Genomic DNA, 27576 nt, shown 5'->3' with positions numbered 1-27576 from the left:
GGTACAGCAGGTGTAAAAGCTCTGAGGCAGGGACGTGTAGCTGGTGTGCTGAAGGGGTAACAAAGAGGCCACATGAAGAAACAGGTCTAGAGAGGACAAGTGACCTGTCTAGATCCTATACTAATCAGTGGCAGAGCTGTGTTAGAGCCCTGGCTTCCACAGCTCCAGTCCATTAATAAGTCCATTCCTTATTAAACAAGGAATGCATGCATGGGAAACAAGAATGTATTTGACCAAGACCAGCAATGTCAGGGCTGTTAGGTCAGAAGAGGGAGAAGTTTCTATGGACTTGAGTCAGATAAGACTTCACAGATGAGGTGCAATGTGAAGGATTATTAGGATTGGAGTAGCAGCTAGGAGAGCAGGGCTGCATTCCAAGCTTTTAGAACCAGGTGTGGATAAGGGCTAGGAGGTGAAAGCAAATGCATGGCTTGTTTGGGAGATAATGCCAGGAATGGAATGTTTATCTTGGAGGAATGAGAGAGAAATTGGAAACAGGTAAGTAAATTGGGCCTTATTATAATAATTCTTGGATTCCAGGCAGAAATTCGAGTTGATTTAATTACCTAGAGAGTCACTGCAAATTTTTAGGTGGGAATGAGATGATATGTTCCTTCATGTCTTTTATAGTTTGTGGTAGTTTTGTCTTTCTGTTTTTCGCTTGAAAAATTCATTCACTTAGTCATTCTGATGACTATTTACTAGATACTTATGTGCCTGGCTCAGGTAAGTTCTCAATGTTAGCTGATACTTTGTTATGCTGTTTTCTCTCCTTAATATCTTTGGACATAACTTCACATCTGTATTAGAAAATACTTAGATGCTACCCAGGACTTACAGCATCAATTAAGTATTCTAACTGCTCACTGCTATCCTTAAAGCTTAATTGATTAGGAGCTAGGGAACCCCCCCCCGCCCCACACACACACATGAAAAACAAACAGGATAGGACATGATCCTTACTCCTGAGGGCTTAAGGAATGTGACAAAGGAGTAGTTAACTGCATTCTCACTTTGGAGGAGTAAGTGGTAATTTGTTGTATCCCTTGTTTTCCTTATACTGGAGTTAGGTCTAGAGCTGTGCTGTCCAATAATTTAGCCACTAACCACATGTGTCTGTAGACGACTTGAAATGTGAGTAGTCTGCATTGACGTGTGCTGTAAAAGCGTAGAATACACTTCGGATTTCAAAGACTTATGACAAAGAGAACGTAAAATACCTCAATAATTTTATGTTGATTACATGCTGAAATAATATTTTGAATAAATTGGATTAAATAAAATATATTAAAGTTAACTTCATCGGTTTCTTTCTACTTTTTAAAAAGTAACTACTGGAAAATTTTAAATTGCATATATGACTCACATTTTATTTCTGTTGGACAGCATGGTTTACAGACAAAGAGATTTAGGTTAAACATTACTTCCCGTTGTACCATATCAAGAGATATGTAATATCAGTTTGTCCCACTCTTAGTGATGCTAAATTTGATAATTTCTCAAACTCTTCCTTTTAAAGATACGTTTTGATCACTTGCAGAACTTTCCATTATAAAGATACATATTTTTAATCACTTTCAGAGTTTTTGTTGTAAAGATACATTTAAAAAAACACTCTCAGGACTTTCCATTGTAAAGATACATTTTGAGTGTTTCTCCAGAGTTAAGATTCGTTATTTCTTTTACAATTAGAAATCTGTAGAGTGATGTTTTGGCACCTTGCAAATGTCCTGTTCCCAATTTTTTACCTAATGGTTTTATTACCCCCGATCCTTTCCTGAATAAATTACGTTGGAGACTGCAAAATGGTGATTTTCTAATGCCAAAATTATTACCAAACCAGACTTGGGTTTGCTTACCTGCTGCACAGCAAAGCCAAGCTACTGACACTGGGTTGTGGTGAAGGAAAGTGCAGCATTTATTTGCGGGGTGCCAAGCAAGGATAATGGACAGGCAGCTTGTGCTCAAAAGACCGGAACTCCCTGATGGCTTTCAAGTAGGAGTTTTTAAAGGCAACATTTGGGGTGAGGGTTGTAGCTCCTGGACTTTCTTCTGATTGGTTGGTTGGTGGTGAGGTAACAGGCTAATGTTTTGGGAATCTTAATCATCAACTTTCTGGTTCCAGCTAGTCTGAGGTTTCTGTGCTTATGGTCAGCAGATCGTCACCATCTTCTCCCAGGTTGGGGGTCTTAGTTTCTGCAGAACAACTCGAAGATATGCATCAGATTGTGTGTATATCCCTTTAGGAGGAGCTCGGCCTCTGTTTTATCGCTGAACTATTTGCTTTTCCTTTATTGTTGCATTCCCTCACTTCCCTAATTAGTAAATTGCCTTAGTCTTAGCCCTTTAGAACTTAGGGGGAAGGCCTAGGAGACTAAAACCATTTTCTACAAATAAGAAACAGGGAACATGGAGGGACTTCTGTACCTGAGAGGGCCCTGCAAGGTCCTGCTCAATTTCAATCTCCCCTTTTCTTTGATACTACTCAGTCCTGAGGGGAAGAGGGGCTGGACAAGAAAGAGAAAGTTTTGGATAGAGTGGTTAACCAGAAACTCGGCAGGGGACTCTGTTTCAGGGGACTGGGTTTCAGTTACCGTTTCTTTTCCATAAATAGTTGTCATTCTTCTATAAAGAAGAACATTTCTTTTTCTTCTTTCTCTTTTTCATTTATTTTTAGGTGAAAGAGCTGTGTGGCATGTGGATTGGTCACTTCATACAGTAGATGTTTGATTAGAAAAGTTGGCACAAATGAAATTTTAAAATACGGAATCAGCTTACATGTGCAATGGTTGCTCATTCTTCAAAGGAATCTTATTGTAAATCTTTTTGCAAAGCTAGTAATCACTTAACTTCTGTTATTCTCATAAACTTGAATGTTCATATATAGCACATTTATTCAACAAATTATTGAGTGCTTATTCACAGTGTTTCAAACACTGTGTTAAGCACTTGGAATAGAGTGGTAAGCAGAAGAAACATGGCTGTCCTCCATGTAGGCTGCATCCTTACAGTTAAGAAGACAATGAGAGTTGTCCAGAACCTAGTGAGTGAAGGCAATTATGAAGCTGTATCTGAAGGATCTTGATTTGGGAGGTATTATAGAGGCTTTTGCTAACAACCCTGTTCAAGTAAATGCTTTGAAGTTCAGAACCCTAAACAATCATTCTCTATGGGTCTGATGAGAATATATAGTAGAGTTGGCAATTTCCGCCTGTTGTCTTTCTAGTATAAATAACATTGAATTTTTATTGCAGACCCCTCCCCTCAATGTGCAATTTTCTCGAATTTTTTTCCTCTAGGAACATTTTCCTAGTGCTTCTGGTGTCCGTGCCTCTATAAGACATGCTCTAGAGGCATACTTCAGAGGTTCCTAGGACCCTGAAGATTCAGAGCAGTAGGGAGGCGATCACCAGCCAAGCCCTGCTTTGTTCACCAGATTCCATTTGGGCTGTGTAGGGAAGAAGCAGCACCACTTTCCCGGCATGCTCAATGAAGTCCATGGAAGAGTAGGAGATTTCTAGAAGTTGTAAAAAATCCTTAGAGACTTGGGGCAACTTAGCATAGCTTAAACTTTAGGAAACCATCTTTTATTAGGTGGTTTCAAGCACGATATCTGTGCTGAAAGACCTTTCTTTTTTTTCAGGTTTCAGGTCTCTGTTTTCAGGTTATTTGTGGGACTCATACCCTCTTGCTGAATTGGACCAGTGACCCTGGGGATGATGAGAGGTCCCCACTACTTCTCAGTTACAAGGCATGGCGGAAATCTGTAGCCTTTTGAGTCCCCTAAGGAAAGGTCAAGTGACACTTAGCTAGATAAATGTTTGCTAGAGTTATCTCTTAAAGCAAAGGGATTTTTTCCACCAAAGAGAAGTTTTCTTTTTATTTAACTTACACTATATCTTCAGCAGTATCTCCCTTCAGGTTAGTAAGACGGACATGCCCACTGTTAACTGTGTACCTGTCTTTAAAGAAATAAGATGTCTGCCAGTTACACTGCTATGACCTCAGGTTCCAGAATATCAAGGCAACATTCTTTAGATGTTTCATTTTGGATTGAACCTAAGTTTAGAATCAGTCAGCTTATTGTTGAAGGGAAAAGGATATCCCAAGTGACAAGAAAATACCTGTTAGCTATGAATTGGTTTGGAAATTACTTCTCTAAGTTTCCTGAGGATATTTCCTTTCTCAACACACACTCACCTCTGTTGCTTTCACTCATATCATCTGAAGATGAAGAACATTTTATTTCCAGCTTGAGGTAGGGAGTAGGGTGATTTTACCCCCAGCTTTTGCTCTTTGGTTGGAATATCAAATCAATCTCTTCTTATAAGGAGCCAGGAAAAAGAAAACTGGGCTCAGGAAGAAAGCTGCTATCATTTCCCATGTGTACTTGAAAAGGAGGCAACTGATTATTTCCTTCTAGCCTTGCTTGGCTGGTGAAAAGAGAAGAGCTGGCTTGGATGGAAAGATGTCTCTTTATTCTTAACTGAAAATGTTGCACCCTGACCAAGTGAAACTTTATTTCTGGTGGCTGCCATTAATTTCCACCCTTTTGAAATCAAAACTCAAAAGAGTTTTGACTTCAGTTAAGAGTTTGAAATGGTTAATCATGGAGACCTCAGTGGAAGGCAGAACAAACTCTTAGTACTGCAAGTTTCATTAAGGTAGAGGGTGACATGAAACCCCCCAGGCTGAAGCACCAGGTGTGTGGGGACATGCAGTGGGGAATGTGTTTAGCTGCTGGAAGAGGTGAAGGTTAGAGTAAGGCTGAAAAGGGGGAAGGCTGTGTGTCTCATCTGTCTCAACTCTGTTGTTTGGTAGGAGCTGATAACTTGAATGACTGCAGTCAGTCTTCTGCCTCCCACCAGTTGAAGCCTCTCTCTGCTTCTCTCGTTTATGGTGACCAACCCTCTTGGTTTGCCTGAGACTGTCCTGATTTTAACACTGAAAGTTTTCCATCCTGGAAAAACCCTTAGGCCAGGGCAAACTGGGATGATTAGTCACCCTGATTGAATTTTAAGGTATTTGGGTAGCACATATGACAACTGAGAAACTCCCCCCAGTCTCCTCCCTCTGTTCTTTGTTTCTCAGAAAAGTGTTCAGGATGCCCTAGGGTATGTGCAAGATCCTTAATTTAAATAATAACAGTAGCTGCCATCAACTGCATGCCTACTATATGCCAAGTACATAATCTTGTTTAATCCTCAGGACGACTATGGAGGTACGATAGTTTAAATCCAATTTTATGGAAGAGGAGACCAGAGCTGAGGGCTGGGACAAGTTGTATTTTACAGGGTCAAACAACTAGAATGCAGCTGAGCCACATTTGTACTTTAGTGTGCCTGAATCGAAGCTCTGTCCTCTTTACACTAAATGAAGAACTTGCTGAATTTGATGGCAAATGGATAGCTACTCTGGTTTAGAAACTGTGTGACCATCAGCTTCACCCACTGCTTCCAAACTCATTCCCATTAATGGTAGTGTAAGATTCTATCTATCTAGAGTAATATACAGAGCTAAAAGCTATGTAGGAAGCTGCAATAGCTACTTTAGTCTGACACCTGTAGCAGCCCCTGAATAATTATTCAGTTCTTAAAGGAACTACTAAGTGCCTGGCACATAGCAGGTACTCGGTGAAGGGTAGCTATGCTTCTTATTTTAATTTTGGCACATGAGCTATAATCTTGAACTGAAATGTTTTAGCTAATGAATGTCAATTCAAACATTTTAATATAAAAATCACCAAAGATTCAGAGTATTAAGGAAAGAAAATAATACAGTTCTTGAGTTCAAAATTAGGCAAACACACACACAAAACCCCCTTTTTTTTTCCACCAAGGAAAAGCTACCCTCTTAGTTATTTGATTTGCAATAGCTAGAGGACAGGCTTCCTTGCCATAATAGGTGTTACACATATAATGCTGAGATAGAAGCAGAAAATTCTCTTCTAGGGCTCCAAGCTATAAATGCGTTTCAGGGGAAAATCTAACCTAGGGGCTCAGCCCTAAGAAACTCCTTTACTAAAATTGTTGGAAACTCTTAGTGCAATAATGGAAGTCCCAACTTGCAGGGATCACGTTGAGAGGTAAATGCCCTGGGTTTTGTGGAGGCATGCAAGAAGATTTTAGGCTACTCTCAATAAAAACTCTTGATGTTTTTATGTAATCAATTCACACCTGAGAGTTGTGCCTTTACTAGAGAATGAAACATGGTTAAGGTCACATAATCTGTAGCTAGATTTGAGGAGGACTCAAATATAATGGAAGAGATGTGTGAATTGAGTTTAACCCAATTCAACAGTTGTTGTGCACGCACTAGTTTTCAGGGAGTGCACTGGATTCTGGGGATACAGGGAGAAGCAGCAGGTGCCCCCTGACCTCAAGGAGTTCACATGGAAGTAGAGGAGATAAGATATGTATAGAGGTAGTTTCTTCAGGACCAATCTGAAGTCTTCATAGGTGTCTTAGTCTGCTTGGAATTTCATAACAAAATACCACAGACTGTGTAGCTTACAGAACAGATACTTATTTTCTCACAGTTCTGGAGGCTGGAAGTCCAAAATCAGGGTGCCATCATGGTCCGGTTCTGGTGAGGACTCTTCTTGGTTTGCAGCCTTCTCTCTGAGTGCTTACATGGCCTTTCCCTTCTTATAAGGCCAGCAGTCCTATCGGACCAGGATCCTACCCCTATTCTTTATTTAACCTTAATTATCTCCTTGAAGCCCTACCTCCAAATACAGTCACATTGGGAGCTAGATCTTCAACATATGAATTCGGGGAGACACAATTCAATCCATAGCAGTAAGCTTTAGCCCACATCATGGCAAATATATTAACATGTACCCATACCTATGTTATATAATGCCGAATGGATAAAAGGGTGGGGATGTTTCACAGCTCTACTTTGACACTTCTAGATAGGTCACTCCCAACTCTACTCACTCTTCCAAGCTCTTGTGCAGCATTCCCAGCTGTTGGCTGGGATGCCCCTCCTGTCTCACTGGCACTGTAGATTGGCTGTGCTCCCAGCATCCTCTTCCCTTCTGCCTTACCTCCTATTCTATTTTCCTTGCCATCTCTGTTACATTGACGTCACCACCTACCTGGTAGGAGACGCAGAAGCCACTGCAGGGATCATCAGTGGTCTCCAAGTCCACCTGTATCAGGTTTCAGGCTGTTATCAGGATGACTACGTGGGCGTTGCCTGGGAACTTTATTATGAACACTGATTTCTATACCTCATCCCTGGATTCCTGTACAGTGGTCTGGGGTGAGGCTTGGGAATGCGTTTTTTTAACAAGCTAATGTGCTGTCAGGTTTGGGAGGGTGTGGGTGGTATTGGTGGAATGAAAAAGAGATGTGATCTTAATAACAAGAACAGTGCTCCCCATATTATGAAAACTTGCAATCCCATTGGATTTAATGTCCCAAATCAGAGGTTCTCAAAGGGCAGCTGTTTCCAAGATGCCCCCAGGGTGTTGCCTTAAGGATGCTCAGGAGTATTCTACTCTGGCCTCTAGGTTTTGTGTCCCAGGTGCAGAACCTTGGTGACTAATACCGTAACAACAGCTGTTACAGGAAGAAATTCTGCTGTCTTTTTATTTTCTCTCAAGTATGAGGCAAGCTCTTTATTTCCTCATAACACATCAGAGACCAGGTGCAAAACTCTTAATGAAGCTTGGTAAAAGGGTAGCCCCAAACAGAGTAACTGCTACTATGCACAGGCTCAGACTCATTCTCATTCTCTGGCTCCTCTATCCCACTCTTGACCTGCCCCTTCCATGAGGCTAGATAACAGCTTGCCCTTCACTATAGGACTCACTCCGGGTATCCCCATGGTAGGCATTCAGGCAAAACTAACTTTCAGCCCCAGAAAGAGAAGGAAGTTTTTTTCTCACCTCACTTTCGAAGCCCATCCCCTGGTCCTGTATTTCTATTTCAGAATGACTGAGTGGAATATCTATGCCCTTCAGGGAAAATCAAACCAGAGTTGTACTATGTGGCTGCACGAGGACAACAATATAGTAGTTTGATATCAAGATATATTCTGAAGTCTGGGTTATTCATTTAAATGATACTACCTGTCCCACTTCAGTAGCCTCATCCAGATTTAGATGTACCATTCAGTCCAATTCCTTATTAGTCTTTTCAACAAAGTTTCAAAATCCTTGCATACAGCCTCACTCAGGGTCACATTGTTACACATGCTGTGTGCACAGTAAACAAATTATCTGTCTTTCAGTCCACATAATAACCCTGTGAGGTAGTTTTTTTCATCTTAAATTTGAACAAACAAAACAGGTTAAGCCACTTAACCAAGGTCAGGCTTCCAGGAAGTGACATGCTGGGGCTTGAACTGAGGACTCTTGGTTCCAAATTTGTGAATTTATTATTAAACACTGAGAAACACTGAGGAAGTAGACTGGACATTGAGTCCGAGTGACAGAACTTGGAATAATAATGCCACTAATAGAAATGGGGCAAAAAATCAGAGGAGGAGGTATGATGGAGGAGGAGGGACGGAGATGGTGAAGTCAGCTTGGGCTATGAAATAAGAGCCACTGGGCATCACTGGGTCCCTATCTCTTTATCACTCTGTCTTGGCTTGATGATTATCCTTCTGAACAATCTTCTTTGTTTCCAAGTTAATCACCATCCTTGACTCTCCAGGAGCCATGCACCAGCCCAGGCTGTGGTGAAGCAGCCTGTCCGGGGAGCCAGTGGCAGGACCACAATCATGATCGTCCAGACTGGTGGGGACTGGAGCACCGGCCTCTTCAGTGTCTGCAGAGATAGGAGAATTTGTATGTTTTTTCTCTTCCTTTAAGTTCTCCTTTACTATTTTTTTTCCTAAGACACCAGTGGGTAGAAAAGCTGCATCAGGCACAAGGACAGAAATTAAATGGTTTCAGACTAACTGGATTAATATTCTAGTGACTCAAATATACTCCTTGGCAGGAAGGATCTTGCTTTTCAGGGATGTGGATGTTTTTATAAAATAAGTGGTGACTTCAAATATTTTTTTAAATGACAAAATCCATTGTACGTAAAGATGCACAAAATGGGCTCCCTTATCTGCAGCTGATGGAGTATAAATTGGTACAAGCTTCCCAGTGAATGGTTAGTAACACCTATAAAAAGGACCTCAAGTGCTATGTAGCCTTCGACCCAGTAATTACAGTTTTAGGCATTTAGTCGAAGGAAATAAATCATGTACAAAGATTTAGCAGCATCATTAAATTTTGCAGCATTGGTTATTGTAGCAACAATCTAGAACAACCTAAATGTTCAGTGGGGACTTCAATACAATGAATTATTATACAGCCATGAAAAGTCATGTTGTAGAATAATACTTCCTGAGATGGAAAAATGTTGGGATACAATTTTAAGTTAAAGAATCAGATTGTAAAACCATGTACATTCGACATTAATTTGGGGGAATATTTAGAAAAATATCTGGAAGGATATAAATACAAATGTTTACAGCAAGTGTCTCCAGATGGTACGCTAATGAATAATTTTTCTTTTTGCTTATCTCTAGTATTTCTGTGAAGAAAGTGTAGTACTTTCCTCACAGAATAGTGAGGAAGACCAGTCATTGAATAAGACCAATCATAAAAAGAAGCTCCCTTTTTTTAAAATAAATTAATTTTTATTGGAGTATAGTTGTTTTACAATGTTGTGTTAGTTTCTGCTGTACAGCAAAGTGAATCAGCTATACGTGTACATGTATCCCCTCTTTTCTGGATTTCCTTTCCGTTTAGGTCACTGCAGGGCATTGAGTAGAGTTCCCCATGCTATACAGTAGGTTCTCATTAGTTATCTATTTTATACATAGTATCAATAGTTTATATATGTCAATCCCAGTCTCCCAATTCATCCCTTCCCCCCTCCCCACCTTGTATCCATATGTCCATTCTCTATGTCTGTGTCTCTATGTCTGTGTCTCTGTTTCTGCTTTGCAAATAAATTCATCTGTATCGTTTTTCTAGATTCCACATATAAGCGATGTTGTATGATATTTGTTTTTCTGACTTCACTCTGTATGAGTCTCTAGGTCTATGCACATCTCTGCAAATTGCACAATTTTCATTCCTTTTTATGGCTGAGTAATATTCCAATGTATATATGTACCACATCTTCTTTATCCATTCTTCTGTTGATGGACATTTAGGTTGAATAGCTCCCTTTGTTGATTGAAATCTTTTCAGACACTGGTTTAGGTGTAAAGAAGTACCAACAACACTGTACTCTAGCTGCATGATTTTCCTCTGGGTTTGAAGTTCAAAGCACATTGATTCTATTTTTACCTTAGGACATTCTGACCTGTCTCTGGTACCACACGTCAGTATCCTTTTCCAAGACCTGATGTTCTTGCCCTAGGGAGTAACTCGGTCACAGAATCTTTTTTTTTTTTTTTGGCGGGGGGGTGGGGGGCTGTCCTTTTTGATGGATGGGGCCAGTCTCTTAAGTTCAACGGACTCTGGATCTGCTATTTTTGAAGAATATGGCTTCCCTACCCTTTAGAGGGTCTGGCAAGACCTGAATTTATCCTAAAGCCTCACAAGATGGATCAACCAGAGAGCTCTGAGCTGCTACCTGATCCACGTCCTTATTCAGCTGAGTCTTGCTGAGGCAAAAACTCTAACAAAATTTTTGGTGCTCTGATCATCCAAACCTGAGCCTTCACTGTTTGCCTAGGCCTCACAGAGAAGAGACCACCCAGCACCAAACACTACCCTCCATTGCTGTCCCTTTGACCATCTGACCCAGAGCTCAGCAGATTTCTTCCTGCCACAGCTACCCATGTGTACTTCTGACCAGACAGTTATGGCAGCTGTTCTCTGAATCACTCAGGATTCTTCCTGGTTCTTGTCCACATTCTCTGACTTTGGTTGTCACCCAGTACTGTGGTACAGAGAAGGCAGAATAGCTACGTGGAGATGTGGAGACCTAGCCCCAGTTTGGGAAGTGGACCATTTTCCTTTCATAGCTTATAGTTGGTTGGAGGGGTGAAGGTATCAGTGCATTTCCAAGTAGAGCAAAGCCTGGAACATAATGTAGTGGTTAGGAGAGCACATTTGTATTGGATATAGACCTTGCCTTGCATCTTAACTCTGCCTCTTACTGGCCATTTGACCTTGGACAAATTCTCAGGGTCTTCATTTTTCCACCTCTGAAATGGGGGTAAATAAAGGTGCCCACCTTAAAGACTGTCAAGATTAAAGCAGATAATGCATAGCACCCACTCTAGAACACTGGTTTGGAACATAACTGGATCAGAGTTTTTTTTGTTTGCATGCTATATTGGGTTAAATAGTGTCCCCTCAAAATTCATGTCCACCTGGAGCCTCTGAATGTGACCTTATTTGGAAATAGGTTCTTTGCATTGTTGTCAAGTTACAAAGAGGTTATAGTGGATTAGGGTGGGCCCTAAGCCAGTGGCTGGTGTTCTTGTAAGAAGAGGGAAATTTGGACACACACACAGAGAAGATGGCCATGTGAAGACAGGCACAAATTAGAATAATGTATCTATAAGCCATGGAATGCCAAGGATTGCCAGCAACCACCAAAAATTTGGAGAGAGGCATGGAACAGACTTTCCCCCAGAGCTTCCAGAAGGACCAACCCTGCCAACACGCCAATTTCAGACTTCTAGCCTACAGAATTCTCCAACGAGAGAATACTTTCTATTGTTTTAAGATGTCCAGTTTGTGGTATTTTGTTATGTCAGCCCTAGGAAATTAATGCACAAGCAAACATAGGATTTCATTAGAAGGTTATGGGGTAGCTCACAAAATCAGGAAATCAACCAAAAGCTAAGCTTAGGAGGGACAAGATGCATTTTCAGGAGATAGCTGAAAGTCTGGTCAACTCCAAACATTTTAATCCTTTTGCTTTCCTGTCTGAGAATTGCTGTTTCAGCAATGGAGCCCAATCTGCCTAGCCTAGGTCATGACTGCTGCTTGACTAGGCCAGGGCATTTTGAATACCAGTTCTCTTATTTCCCACAATAGGGAAGGGATAAATTCCTGAATTTACTATTGGGGTGTGTTACTATGAAAATTCCAACAAATATACAATAATGCACTTAGTAAATCTTAGGTATTAATGTTATTGTTGTTATAAATTTTTATTTTCCAGAATGTTGAGAGCAAAGAGTAGAATCAGGAGACTTAGATTGGTTGCTTCCCAATCCCAAGAGTACCTAAAAAGTTGACCAAAGAAAGGACCACATGCCACCCCCTCAGCCTTAAACATTGTTTCACTGCTTGGTTCTGCGCTCCACCCCCATCAGTGTTCAGGAGACCAACCACACGGGTCTTCTGGGTCCCTGCTGGTCCAGTAGAGAGCCCATTCTAGGGGCAAGAAGGAATGACATGTGGAGAATACAATATTCTTTGCAGCTGGACGTGATCTGTGGAGGAGAGGCCATGGATATACAGTACCGGGTGATCTTGAATGTACTGTGTCCTAATTGTTGTTCCCTGGATGGGCCTCCATTTTGTGACTGCTCATAGCATCTCTAAGCTAATGGTCTCACAAGAAAAAATTTATAGGCAGTGTCAATTTATACACTGGTGATCTGCACCGTGATTCCCAGGATGCAGCTGGAGTATGAGTGCTATGAGTCTTGGGTTTTTTTCCTTCCTTGTTTAAAAGGGCTACTTCATCCACAAAGTTTTATTTTAAGCAAGTCACTGCGACAATAGTTGTGACAAACTTGGAAACAAAAGGGACGTCTTCTTTCCATGACTTTGTTTCACGTCAGATTCCCATCTTGGGATAGTTTGCCATTAAATGTTGAGAATTACTGCTACAATTTGTCATCCATTAAGCAAAGGGTACGTTACGAAGAGTGATAGTTTCCATTTATTTTTGACATGTTGCTTCTTCATTTAATTGCACTTCTGTTTTTTTAAACTGCCTCCCTCTTCCCACCTCTGTGCTTTCATCTGAATTCACACTGCCCTGGGATGAGAAAATGGGTGCTTTTGTGTCCTTTGAGGATGTGGTTTCTGAAAGCTCAGAGGTGAAGCTGAAGCCGAGGTGAAATAAGTGGCTGTGAAATGGCCTTGTGGGTGAAAGGCTGGCTGTTCCAGCTGGGGATGCTTGTGATGTTGCCCCAGAGCAGGTTTATGTGGAAGGTGTAATCAACACTGGTTTGTAATTCAGCCAGCATTTACTGAGTTCCTACCTATGTATGGTCATGTGATAGGTGCTACGGATATAATAGTGACTAAGACAGAGACGGTCTCTGAGAGGACATAGGCAATAAGCAAATAGACCAGATAATTGCAGTGGTGCTGAGTGCCGTGGAGGAAATAAACAAGGTGTTTTGAAAGGAGATTACAGGGGGCAAAGGATGGCCTCTCTGAGAAACTGACTTAAGCTGATACTTGAGAGATGGGAAAGAACCAGCCACTAAAATCACCTTTCCTGTGGAGGCACCACAAGCACCAGGCAGTAAAGAGCTCTGTGTGGACGAGGAGCCATCAGAGGCCCAACGTGGGTAGGGTGAAGCAGTCCAAGAATTTCTTTGGTTTTCTGGAAGAGGAAGGAGGCATGAAAAGGCCTCAGACTGGGATTCGTGTCCTTGAACTCTATCTTGGGCAAACTGTACACTGTACGCTGCAGTCTGAAGGCAGGGACCACGGGTCCTGCTAACTGGTCTTGCCCAGCGGAGCACCTGGCAAAGAGAAGGCACTTGTGAATACTTCCCGAACGACACATCTATGAATGAATTTTAACCTGTGTTCTCACTTGCTTCCTTCTTTCCTGCACTTCATTGAAACAATCATAAAGACTTAGATTCAGAAGGGATATTGGGGTCAGCTGGTCTGGCCCCTCACCAGCTTGTCTAAGTCCCCTCTAGCAAGCCTTGTCTTTCTGAACATTTCCGGGGAGGAGGGCTCCTCTCCCTTGGAGCCAGCTCAGTGCTTTAAAAAAAAAAAAAAAAAGATTTTTAATAGGTTACCAGGCACATGATGCAAAATTCAAAAGTACCTACCCCTTAGGTATATGAAAAGCAGCAACTCCATCCCTGCTCTCCTGCCCTGCCCAGTTCTCCTCAGAGGCCACCACTCTTACCTGAGCCCCAATATAGTCTATATACTGATAAATATATAAAAAATTTTGATGAAAATAGATTAATCTTTTTATTATAAAAGTATCATATGATCATGGTAAAAAAGAAAAATGCAAAAGGCTATAAAAGAAGAAAGCAGTATCCTGTAATCCCAGCTGTCGGAGATATACATTGTTAATATTTTGGCATCTATTCTTCCAGATTTTTTCTGTATATGTGGTATATATAATTGACAAAAATAATAGAATTGTAAACACACAGTTCTGCAACTTTGTTTTGTTTTAATTTAACAATATAGGTGATCAGACCATATCCGCACTTCTGAAGCTAATATTTTAAATTGCTGCATAGATTCCGTTGTATGAATGTACCATAATTTATTTATCTAAACATTCTTATTAGTGGATCTTTACGTGGTTTCCAGACTTTTTGCTATTCAAACCAATGCTTTGTGAGTATTCTTGTATAGGTGCCATTTTGTATGTGCGTGAATTATCTGTTGGATAATTGCTGAGGGGTAAACTACTGGTCAGATAGTACGTACCTTTTAAAATCTTGATAGATGTTGCCAAATGGCTCTCCATTTAGAAGTTGTACTACTTTACGCTCCCACCCACAACGTATGAGCATGCCCTATTCCTTATTTATTTATTTATTAATTTATTCTTGCCTGAGTTGGGTCTTCGTTGCTGCACGCGGGCTTTCTCTAGTTGCAGCGAGAGGGGGCTACTCTTCCTTGCGGTGCATGGGCTTCTCATTGCGGTGGCTTCTCTTGTTGAGGAGCACGGGCTATAGGCACGTGGGCATCAGCAGTTGTGGCTCACGGGCTTTAGAGCGCAGGCTCCGTAGTTGTGGTGCATGGGCTTAGTTGCTCCGCAGCATGTGGGATCTTCCCCGACCAGGGCTCGAACCCGTGTCCCCTGCATTGGCAGGCGGATTCTTAACCACTGTGCCACCAGGGAAGCCCCCCATTCCTTTTTAAAGCATCTCTTATTGTTAGATTCTGCCTTTTTGTGATAATTAATCTGAAATGTGCCTTGCTGCAATTTCCACCCACCTTTCCTGCTGCTGCTCTCTGGGGCTCCACACCGTGGTTTTGTGTAGCCTTCTTTTTATCTCGACTCCCCCTGTGAGTTAGAGGGATGAATAATGAACCACATTCCATGCTTGAGGGTGGAGTTCATGTTAGAGAATAGGCCAGGAATGTTTAGGCTGTGGGAGCTGACATAACCACCAGGACTTTGGGGGTAAGAGGAAGAGGCTGAATTTATGGCATGGATCTCTCTTGAGCCTGAGCTGCTTTTTTTTAAAAAAAAGTACATACACATGCACACACACATACTTGCATGCATATATATATATATATATATATATTTTTTACTTCACAAATAACACATGAATATGTTCACTTTATTAAAGAAATGTAACATTACAGAAAAGGGAACCATGTCATTCTTTTTTATTAAATCAATTTGGAGTGTTTTCTTCCAGATATTTTTCTCTGTATTTACATATGCATCTATTAGTAACATATACTATTGCTTCATAACTTTTTAAACAAAGTGTAAATGGTATTATGCTGTAATATCATTATGCAATTTGATTTTTTTAACTCAAAATATGTCATAGAGATTTATCTCTGTTGGTACTTAATTGATCTTTCACTGCGTTCTTAATTATTCCCTAGTATGATCTGCAACATCATGGTTTATTTACACGTTCGTCTATTAATGTACTCTTGTTTTAAATTTGAAGCCACAAATAATGTTGCAGTGGATATCCTTGTACCGGCCTCTTTGTGTGCATGTGTAAGCATTACTCTAGGGTAGATGCTAACAAGTGGAGTTACTGAATCCCAGAGTATTTAAAGTTTTACGAGATTCAGCCAAGTTGATTTCCAAAGTGACTGTGCCGATTTCCATCTCCATCAGTGTATGGAGCACCTATTTCTCTGTGGTGCCCCACAGCATTTGACATGCTCTAAAAACCTTAGAGTGTGGCCAGCCCTGAACCAAGATGGCGGAGTAGAAGGACGTGCTCTCACTCCCTCTTGTGAGAACACCAGAATCACAACTAGCTGCTGGACAATCATCGATAGGAAGACACTGGAACTCACCAAAAAAGATACCCCACATCCAAAGACAAAGGAGAAGCCACAATGAGGTGGTAGGAGGGGCACAATCACAGTAAAATCAAATCCCATAACTGGTGGGTGGGTGACTCACAGACTGGAGAACGCTTGTACCACAGAAGTCCACCCACTGGAGTGAAGGTTCTGAGCTCCATGTCAGGCTTCCCAACCTGGGGGTCTGGCAACAGGAGGAGGAATTCCTAGAGAATCAGACTTCAAAGGCTAGTGGGATTTGACTGCAGGACTTCGACAGGACTGGGGGGAACAGAAACTCCACTTTTAGAGGGCACACACAAAGTAGTGTGTGCATCGGGACCCAGGGGAAGGAGCAGTGACCCTATAGGAAACTGAACCAGACCTACCTGCTAGTGTTGGAGGGTCTCCTGCAGAGGTGGGTGTGGCTGTGGCTCACTGTGGGGAAAAGGACACGGACAGCAGAAGTTCTGGGAAGTACTCCTTGGTGTGAGCCCTCCCAGAGTCCGCCATTAGCCCCACGAAAGAGCCCAGGTAGGCTCCAGTGTTGGGTCGCCTCAGGCCAAACAACTAACAAGAAGGGAACCCAGCCTCACCCATCAGCAGTCAAGCAGATTAAAGTTTTACTGAGCTCTGCCCACCAGAGCAACAGTCAGCTCTACCCACCACCAGTCCCTCCCATCAGGAAACTTGCACAAGCCTCTTAGGTAGCCTCAGCCACCAGAGGGCAGACAGCAGAAGCAAGAAGAACTACAATCCTGCAGCCTGTGGAACAAAAACCACATTCACAGAAAGATAGACACGATGAAAAGGCAGAGGGCTTTGTGCCAGATGAAGGAACAAGATAAAACCCCAGAAAAACAACTAAATGAAGTGGAGATAGGCAACCTTCCAGAAAGAGAATTCAGAATAATGATAGTGAAGATGATCCAGGACCTTGGAAAAAGAATGGAGGCAAAGATCGAGAAGATGCAAGAAATGTTTAAGAAAGACCTAGAAGAATTAAAGAACAGACAAACAGAGATGAACAATACAATAACTGAAATGAAAAATACACTAGAAGGAATCAATAGCAGAATAACTGAGGCAGAAGAACAGATAAGTGACCTGGAAGACAGAATGGTGGAATTCACTGCTGCGGAACAGAATAAAGAAAAAAGGATGAAAAGAAATGAAGACAGCCTAAGAGACCTCTGGGATAACATTAAATGCAACAACATTCGCATTATAGGGGTCCCAGAAGGAGAAGAGAGAGAGAAAGGACCTGAGAAAATATTTGAAGAGATTATAGTCAAGAACTTCCCTAACATGGGAAAGGAAATAGCCACCCATGTCCAGGAAGTGCAGAGAGTCCCATACAGGATAAACCCAAGGAGAAACATGCCAAGACACATAGTAATCAAATTGGCAAAAACTAAAGACAAAGAAAAATTATTGAAAGCACCAAGAGAAAAATGACAAATAACATACAAGGGAACTCCCATAAGGTTAACAGCTGATTTCTCAGCAGAAACTCTACAAGCCAGAAGGGAGTGGCATGATATACTTAAAGTGATAAAAGGGAAGAACCTACAACCAAGATTACTCTACCCGGCAAGGATCTCATTCAGATTCGATGGAGAAATCAAAAGCTTTACAGACAAGCAAAAGCTAAGAGAATTCAGCACCACCAAACCAGCTCTACGACAAATGCTAAAGGAACTTCTCTAAGTGGGAAACACAAGAGAAGTAAAGGACCTACAAAAAGGAACCCAAAACAATTAAGAAAATGGTCATAGGACCATACATATCGATAATTACCTTAAATGTGAATGGATTAAATGCTCCAACCAAAAGACACAGGCTTGCTGAATGGATACAAAAACAAGACCCATATATATGCTGTCTACAAGAGACCCGTTTCAGACCAAGGGACACATACAGACTGAAAGTGAGGGGATGGGAAAAGATATTCCATGCAAATGGAAATCAAAAGAAAGCTGGAGTAGCAATACTCATATCAGATAAAATAGACTTTAAAATAAAGAATGTTACAACAGACAAGGAAGGACACTACACAATGATCAAGGGATCAATCCAAGAAGAAGATATAACAATTATAAATATATATGCACCCAACATAGGAGCACCTCAATACATAAAGCAACTGCTAACAGCTCTAAAAGAGGAAATCAACAGTAACACAGTAATAGTGGGGGACTTTAACACCTCACTTACACCAATGGATAGACCATCCAAAATGAAAATAAATAAGGAAACAGAAGCTTTAAATGACACAATAGAGCAGATAGATTTAATTGATATTTATAGGACATTCCATCCAAAAACAGCAAATTACACTTTCTTCTGAAGTGCGCACGGAACATTCTCCAGGATAGATCACATCTTGGGTCACAAATCAAGCCTCAGTAAATTTAAGAAAATTGAAATCATATCAAGCGTCTTTTCTGACCACAATGCTATTAGATTAGAAATGAATTATAGGGAAAAAAACGTAAAAAAAAACACATGGAGGCTAAACAATACGTTATTAAATAATCAAGAGATCACTGAAGAAATCAAAGAGGAAATCAAAAAATACCTAGAGACAAATGACAATGAAAACATGATGATCCAAAACCTATGGGGTGCAGCAAAAGCAGTTCTAAGAGGGAAGTTTATAGCTATACAAGCCTACCTCAAGAAACAAGAAAAATATCAAATAAGCAATCTAACCTTACACCTAAAGGAACTAAAGAAGAACAAACAAAACCCAAAGTTAGCAGAAGGAAAGAAATCATAAAGATCAGAGCAGAAATAAATGAAATAGAAACAAAGAAAACAATAGCAAAGATCAATAAAACTAAAAGCTGGTTCTTTGAGAAGATAAACAAAATTGATAAACCATTAGCCAGACTCATCAAGAAAAAGAGGGAGAGGACTCAAATCAATAAAATTAGAAATGAAAAAGGAGAAGTTACAACAGACACTGCAGAAATACAAAGCATCCTAAGAGATTACTACAAGCAACTCTATGCCAATAAAATGGACAACCTGGAAGAAATGGACAAATTTTTCGAAAAGTATAACCTCCAAGACTGAACCAGGAAGAAATAGAAAGTTTGAACAGACCAATCACAAGTAATGAAATTGAAACTGTGATTAAAAATCTTCCAACAAACAAAAGTCCAGGACCAGATGGCTTCACAGGTGAATTCTATCAAACATTTAGAGAGGAGCTAACACCTATCTTTCTCAAACTCTTCCAAAAAATTGCAGAGGAAGCAACACTCCCAAACTCATTCTATGAGGCCACTATCACCCTGATACCAAAACCAGACAAAGATACTACAGAAAAAGAAAATTACAGACCAATATCACTGATGAATATAGATGGAAAAATCCTCAACAAAATACTAGCAAACAGAATCCAGCAACACATTAAAAGGATCATATACCATAATCAAGTGGGATTTATCCCAGGATGCAAGGATTCTTCAATATACGCAAATCAATTAAGGTGATACACCATATTAAGAAATTGAAGAGGGCTTCCCTGGTGGCGCAGTGGTTGAGAATCTGCCTGCCAATGCAGGGGACATGGGTTCGAGCCCTGATCTGGGAAGATCTCACATGCCGTGGAGCAACTCGGCCCATGAGCCACAATTACTGAGCCTGCGCGTCTGGAGCCTGTGCTCCGCAACAAGAGAGGCCACGATAATGAGAGGCCTGAGCACCGCGATGAAGAGTGGCCCCCACTTGCCGCAACTAGAGAAAGCCCTCGCACAGAAACGAATACCCAACACAGCCATAAGGAAGGAAAGGAAGGAAGGAAGGAAGGAAGGAAGGAAGGAAGGAAGGAAGGAAGGAAGGAAGGAAGGAAGGAAGAAAGAAAGAAAGAAAGAAACCCCAAAGTTTAAAAAAAAAAAAGAAAGAAATTGAAGAAGAAAAACCATATGATCATCTCAATAGATGCAGAAAAAGCTTTTGACAAAATTCAACACCGATTTACGATAAAAACTCTCCAGAAAGTGGGCATAGAGGGAACCTACCTCAACATAATAAGGGCCATATATGACAAACCCACAGCAAACATCATTCTCAATGGTGAAAAACTGAAAGCATTTCCTCCAAGATCAGGAACAAGACAAGAATGTCCACTCTCACCACTATTATTCAACATAGTTTTGGAATTCCTAGCCACGGCAATCAGAGAAGAAAAAGAAATAAAAGGGATACAAATTGGAAAAGAAGAAGTAAAACTGTCACTGTTTGCAGGTGACATGATACTATACATAGAGAATCCTAAAGAAGCCACCAGAAAACTATTAGAGCTAATCAATGAATTTGGTAAAGTTGCAGGATACAAAATTAATGCACAGAAATCTCTTGCATTCCTATACACTAATGATGAAAAATCTGAAAGAGAAATTAGGGAAACACTCCCATTTACCATTTCAACAAAAAGAATAAAATACCTAGGAATAAACCTACCTAGGGAGAAAATAGACCTGTATGCAGAAAATTATAAGACACTGATGAAAGAAATTAAAGATGATACCAACAAATGGAGAGATATACCATGTTCTTGGATTGGAAGAATCAACGTTGTGAAAAGGACTATACTACCCAAAGCAATCTACAGATTCAATGCAATCCTTATCAAATTACCAATGGCATTTTTTACAGAACTGGAACATAGAATCTTAAAATTTGTATGGAGACACAAAAGACCCCGAATAGCCAAAACAGTCTTGAGGGAAAAAAACGCAGCAGAAAGAATCAGACTCCCTGACTTCAGACTATACTACAAAGCTACAGTAATCAAGACAATATGGTACTGGTACAAAAACAGAAACAAAGATCAATGGAACAAGATAGAAAGCCCAGAGATAAACCCACACACCTATGGTCAACTAATCTGTGACAAAGGAGGCAAGGATATACAATGGAGAAGAGACAGTCTCTTCAATAAGTGGTGCTGGGAAAACTGGACAGCTACATGTAAAAGAATGAAATTAGAACACTCCCTAACACCATACACAAAAATAAACTCAAAATGGATTCGAGACCTAAATGTAAGGCTGGACACTATAAAACTCTTAGAGGGAAACATAGGAAGAACACTCTTTGACATAAATCACAACGAGATCTTTTTTTATCCGTCTCCTAGAGTAATGGAAATAAAAACAAAACTAAACAAATGGGACCTAATGAAACTTCAAAGCTTTTGCACAGCCAAGGAAACCAGAAACAAGACCAAAAGACAACCCTCAGAATGGGAGAAAATATTTGCAAATGAAGCAACTGACAAAGGATTAATCTCCAAAATTTACAAGCAGCTCATGCAGCTCAATATTAAAAAAACAAACAACCCAATCCAAAAATGGGCAGAAGATCTAAATAGACATTTCTCCAAAGAAGACATACAGATGGCCAAGAAGCACATGAAAAGCTGCTCAACATCACTAATGATTAGAGAAATGCAAATCAAAACTACAATGAGGTATCAACTCACACCAGTTAGAATGGGCATCATCAGAAAATCTACAAACAACAAATGCTGGAGAGGTTGTGGAGGAAAGGGAACCCTCTTGCACTGTTGGTGGGAATGTAAGTTGATACAGCCACTATGGAGAACAATATGGAGGTTCCTTAAAAAACTAAAAATAGAATTACCATATGATCCAGCGATCCCACTACTGGTCATATACCCAGAGAAAACCATAATTCAAAAAGACACATGCACCCCAATGTTCATTGCAGCACTATTTACAATAGCCAGGTCATGGAAGCAACCTAAATGCCCATTGACAGATGAATGGATAAAGAAGTTGTGGTACATATATACAATGGAATATTACTCAGCCATAAAAAGGATCAAAATTGGGTCATTTGTTGAGACGTGGATGGACCTAGAGACTGTCATACAGAGTGAAGTAAGTCAGAAAGAGAAAAACAAATATCGTGTATTAACACATATATGTGGAACCTAGAAAAATTGTGCAAATGAACCGGTTTGCAGGGCAGAAATTGAGACACAGATGTAGAGAAGAAACGTATGGACACCAAGGGGGGTAAGCGGTAGGGGGGTGTTGGTGATGGTGTGATCAATTGAGCAATTGGGATTGACATGTATACACTGATGTGTATAAAATTGATGACTAATAAGAACCTGCTGTATAAAAAAAAAAACGAAAATTCAAAAAAAAAAAACCTTAGAAAAATTTGGCATTCTTATAGGTAATAAATGGTTTCTGATCATCTTAGTATGCAATTCCCTGATTACTAACAACATTGAGCAGCTTTTCGTGTTTGTTCTTGGCCATTTGTATTTCTTCTTTACCTGTTCATGTCTTGTGTTCATTTCCTTCTTCTGTTTAATCCTTGATATATTGATTTGCAGGAATTCTTTGTATGTTCTGGATACTTACCCCTAGTCTGTGATTTATGTAGTGAAATTTCCTCCTAGAGCCCCCTGAAGACAAAGGATTCCATCATCCTACCCTTTTGCATCTCTTGTTGAGGACAGTGTTTATCCCACAGCACTCCATCTCAGTACACCTGACCCAAGGATCTTTCCTAAAGAAGTTGCATGATTTCAGACTCTCCACAGGAATAAATACCAAATAGTGGTGGTGAGGACACTGTCTTAGAACACACAAGTCCACAATTGTTTACTAGTTAAATACATAAAACATGAGAACATTTGGGCGTATGTGGTATGTGTAGTAGTTAGGACTTTGGAGCCAGACTACTTGAGTTCAAACGCGACCTCTGCCCCTTCTTAACAAATGTATGAACTTGGGCAAATGGCTTAAATCCTCTGGGCATTAGTTTGCTCATCTGTAAAATGGGCCTAAAAATAGTAAATTTTATAGGATTGTTGTGAGAATTAAATGAGTTAATAAATGCAAAGTACTTTTAGCAGGGCTTGGCACATGGTGAAATCTGTATAAATATTATCTATTATATAATAAAACTTTGGCTTTCATTGTGGGTTTTTTTTTTTTTTATCATACCTGACTTCTGTCCCAAGGTAATTGAATTTTGGGTGTGTTTCCTCAGTATCTAGTACTACCTCATAATGAACACTTAGATAACATGGATATACAAATGGAAAGGCTTAAAAATAAAATTAACAGCATGTGTTATATGAGTCATAAAAATAAGGTACAGGAGCTCCAGTGCGCAAAACAACTTTTTTACAATATGCTTACTGAGGATGGTGGGCATTTCTCTCTGCCAGTTAAAGTGGTGCAGCTCAGGCAATTGTGTAAACGCAATTTATTACTCACTTAGCTTGCCAGCTTTATAATTGTGCAACTTTTGATTCATTTTTTATTTGCAGGGATATACACTACAGTATTTTGTAATTCATGCATAAGTTTTGATTGATTTTTATGTGCCATGATTTCAAAGTCCCCTAATTCAGGGTTGCATACAATATTACCACTCTGAACTCACTGCACGTTCATGGGCCATTTGCTGTCCTCTGACCTGTTTATACCAGTTGTCAGTGCTGAGTGGGATCTGCTGATCTCGCTAGGAGAAATGATTTTTTTAAAATGTGGGACAAAACATCCCAGACTTAATCAAGGCTGAATTTAGTGTTTGCTTTGGGCCAAGTGATGCCTCTAATACACGATTTAGTGATTTTCTTAAGATTCCTGATGACATAGATGTTCTGTTCCTCAAAGATAGGCTGCTCCTTGTCCTCTTCCCCCCTCCAGTCCTCATGCCCTGCATGCACATGTGCTACCTCACCCCTTATGTGAAACTGGAGAAGTCCAGAGTCCAGGCACATCCCTTGGAGGTTCTAAGATAAAACAGCATTCCTAGATTTCTGCTTCTTCGTCACTGAATTTGGGAGTGGGAGTCTGCACTCCTCACTGTTGAAGAGGGAGGGAGGGATGAGGCAACAGAGACAGGTGTTTGACAAGGAATTCTTCTAGTATGCTAGTGACATGGTATATGAGCCTTTGTGTCTGGTGCACTAGAAGGCTATGAACACTACCATTTCACACTCATTAGAATGGATAAAATAAAAAGGCTGACAATAGCAAATGTTGGTGAGGATGTGGAACAACAAACTCTCATACATTGCTGGTGGGAGGGTAAAATGGTACAAATACTTTGGAGAACTCTTTGTAAATTTCTGGTAAAATTAAACATAAATCTACCCCATGACCTAGCAATTCCATTTCCAGGAATCCACCCAAGTGAAATGAAAATAGTTGTCCACGTAAAGACTTGTATTTGAATATTCATAGTGCTTATTCATAATGGCAAAAAATGGAATAAACAGTGGGAGAATGGACAATTTGTAGGACATTTATACATTGGGAATACTACTCAATGATAAAAGGAACAAACTGCAGATGCACATAACAACATAGATGAATCTCAAGAAACATGATGTTGAGCAAAAGAAGTCAGATACAAAAGTAAACATGATCCCACTTATACGAAGTCCAAATCGAGGTGAAACTCATCTATGGGAATAGAAACCAGAATAGTGATATGTCTGGAGTGGGGGTGGGAGGACTGGAATTGTCTGGGAGGGGGCACACGGGAACTCCCTGGGGTGATGGCAGTATTCTACGCGTTTGGTTACGTGGGTGAACATGATTGTCAAAACTCATCCAACTGGACATTTATGATTTGTGCATTTTCTTGTTTATAAATTATGCCTCAATAACATATTTATTGAATACATTTTTAAAGGTTATGGTTAGTTTTTTTGCTCTTTCATAGTTCAAATTATTTGTATTCATCAAGGTTGTCATCTTTTGCAATGATATAGCACCTTAATCGTTTACCAGGGGTTCTTAACCTGTGGTCCAGTGATAGTTTTCAGTGGATCCTTGAACCCCGTGAAATTGAATGCACAATTTTGCATGTCTGTGTTCATGTATTTTTCTCTCTCCTTCAGGAGCAAGTTCATAGCTATCACCATATTCTCCAAAGGGCCCGTGACCCAAAACGTACTTAAAAGAGAACCTCTGTGTTAATGGTTCATGCAGGATGTGTAGGAAACAATATCGGTAGTTAAAGATGAATGAATGAATAAATGACCAACTGTTTCCAGCTGATGTTCAAGGAACCGAGCCTCTACTAGTTTACAGATTAAGACTGGCAGATGTCAGCGGCTCCATGAAGCTGCAAGCATTAGCGAAACCTTCTGGCCTGAGAAATAGAATAAAGTCCTTATAAGAATAGCAGGCAGAATCAGTGTACCATATAAGAGCTTTCAATCACATGTATAGAAGAAGAGGCCTGCTATTCAAAAGTATCATATACTGTGCCTATTTTGAATATTGAAATCAGATGAACATAAGAGAAGCAACAGTTATGTTTCAACTATAAAAAATTATTTACTGCTTTTCTCTTGACAGGAAAAACAATTACTGTAGTGAACGTTAACAGAATTGTAGCAGGTTCAGCTTTGCCAGTGTTTAACAAAAGAAGACAATTTTGATGTGGCTCAGTTATGGCAATTCTCATACAGTGAGTTTTGCAAATTGGTTATTCATTCTCAGTCCCTGATTGCAGGGGGACAATGCAGTATTAAATTGACGGCGGAGGACTATAAATGCTCTTTGAGATGTGAAGTTTCTCCAAGCACAACTGAGAACCGTGCTTTTGTGTGGTTATTGACAGGTTTCTGTGGTCTCTTTTGTCCCATGTGTCTTGAGTGTGACATCGCCAGGCATCACGGAGAGTGTTTTTGTTGGCCGTTGTTACCTGGGTCCACCTTTGCACTAAGAATTGGCACCAGAGAGAGACATAAAGTGCAGGTAAGTGTGTTTGGATGTATATGTGAAGCTGGATCTGTATGAGAACCTGTGCCTTTCAAACCTGTGGTTTTAAAAAAAAAAAAAAAAATGAGGTGTGGCTGAGGATGCTTAAAAACGCCACACTTAGTGGAATACTTTGAGAAAGGAAAGGGAAGAAATTTCCGATTTCATGTGTTACTAGGATGTATATTAACGAAAATGCCGCATTGTGAAGGCTGTTTCCGAGGGGGACCTATTATAATGTAGATTGTTGGCCACTTCTGTTTCTCTGTCTCTTATTACATCCAGAGAAGATGACAGGTAGAAGTGCACCAAATTTGGAGGATACGCTTGGGATAATCTCACTTAAAATGTAGCCCATCCAGCATATACAGAATTCACTCTGGGGGTTCCCTGGGGACCCTTCAAAGAGCCAGACGATTTCCAGCGCAGCTGAGACTGAGGTACAATGAGAGATTGAGGACAGACATGTCATACCTACTAAGACATGGACAGAAAAAAAGGCATCTTTTTATTATTTTATTTGTTTTTTTATTGGAGTATAGTTGCTTTACACTGCTGTGTCAGTTTCTGCTGTACAGCAAAGTGAATCAGCCACACGTATACATATATCTATCCCGTCTTTTTTGGATTTCCTTCCCATTTAGGTCACCACAGAGCACTGAGTAGAGTTCCCTGTGCTGTACAGTAGGTTCTCATTAGTTAAAGGCATCTTTTTATGTATTCATGTGAAATGATCCCTAAGACATATTTTTAAGTGAACAAAAGAGCAAGGCACATAAGTATGTAACGATTTACTTAAAAAAACTATATATATGTATGTAAAATGTAATGTGTATATATCTATATGTATCTATATATTTGCCTAGACATAGAATTTATCTGGAAGTGTATATAAGAACTACCAACAACGGTAGCCCCCTGATAGGTAACTGGGTGGTTGGTGACAGCTGTAGAAGGGTGGGATTTACTTTTTACTTCCTATCCCTTCTTACTGTGGGAATTTTGGACCATGTGCATTTATTACTCCAAAAACGTAAATAAAATAAACATTAAGTTCTAAGAGGAAAAAAAAAGATGTTGACAGAATTTTCTGTCAGTGAGACAGTGGTTTCAGGTACGAAGTCTTGAGGGCAGGTCTCTGAATTGCAAGGATTGATTAGGTGTCGAGCTGCTTGGCACTTGGGTCACCTGGTGGAGTTGTGTCCCTGGGCGATGACTTCAGGGTGGTGGCGGATCTTGGGGGCAGTGGGTGGGATGGGCCATGAGGTAATATTGTGGAGGTCCCTGGGAAAGGGAACTGAGCCTGTGTGATTGAGCCAGGACAGAGACCCGGTCTCCCCTAGGGCACGCTGTGCGAGGACTGGCTGGCAGTGCACTGCTGCTGGCCTTTTTCCATCTGCCAGGTGGCCCGGGAGCTCAAGATGAGGACCTCCCAACTCTACGAAATCTACGCGGCCCCTTCGACTAAGGAAAATCTTATCTGACGGAGCAAGAAATCTCCTCCTCCTCACTTCCCCGCACCCTCCTCTCAAATCCCTCTTAGTAGAGAGATTGTTCTTAAGGTTTCACTGAAATAGTATGAAAATAAATGATTTCCCACTA

The 27576-nt window shown here is 40.5% G+C and overlaps 1 protein-coding gene across 1 annotated transcript; it reads left to right on the top strand.

Annotated features, from left to right (window-relative positions):
* Positions 1-4133: 4133 nt before the first annotated feature.
* PLAC8L1 (PLAC8 like 1) lies at positions 4134-27576 on the top strand. Its single transcript, XM_068534527.1, has 4 exons — positions 4134-4258; positions 8670-8803; positions 25835-25971; positions 27318-27576. The coding sequence occupies exons 1-4, from the start codon at positions 4134-4136 to the stop codon at positions 27456-27458; spliced, it is 537 nt and encodes a 178-aa protein (XP_068390628.1). The 3' UTR covers positions 27459-27576.

The sequence above is a fragment of the Eschrichtius robustus genome, chromosome 2, assembly GCF_028021215.1.
Source record: "Eschrichtius robustus isolate mEscRob2 chromosome 2, mEscRob2.pri, whole genome shotgun sequence".
NCBI lineage: Eukaryota > Metazoa > Chordata > Mammalia > Artiodactyla > Eschrichtiidae > Eschrichtius > Eschrichtius robustus.
The sequence above is the reverse complement of the archived record's forward strand: the minus strand, read 5'-3'. Positions and strand labels throughout refer to the sequence as shown.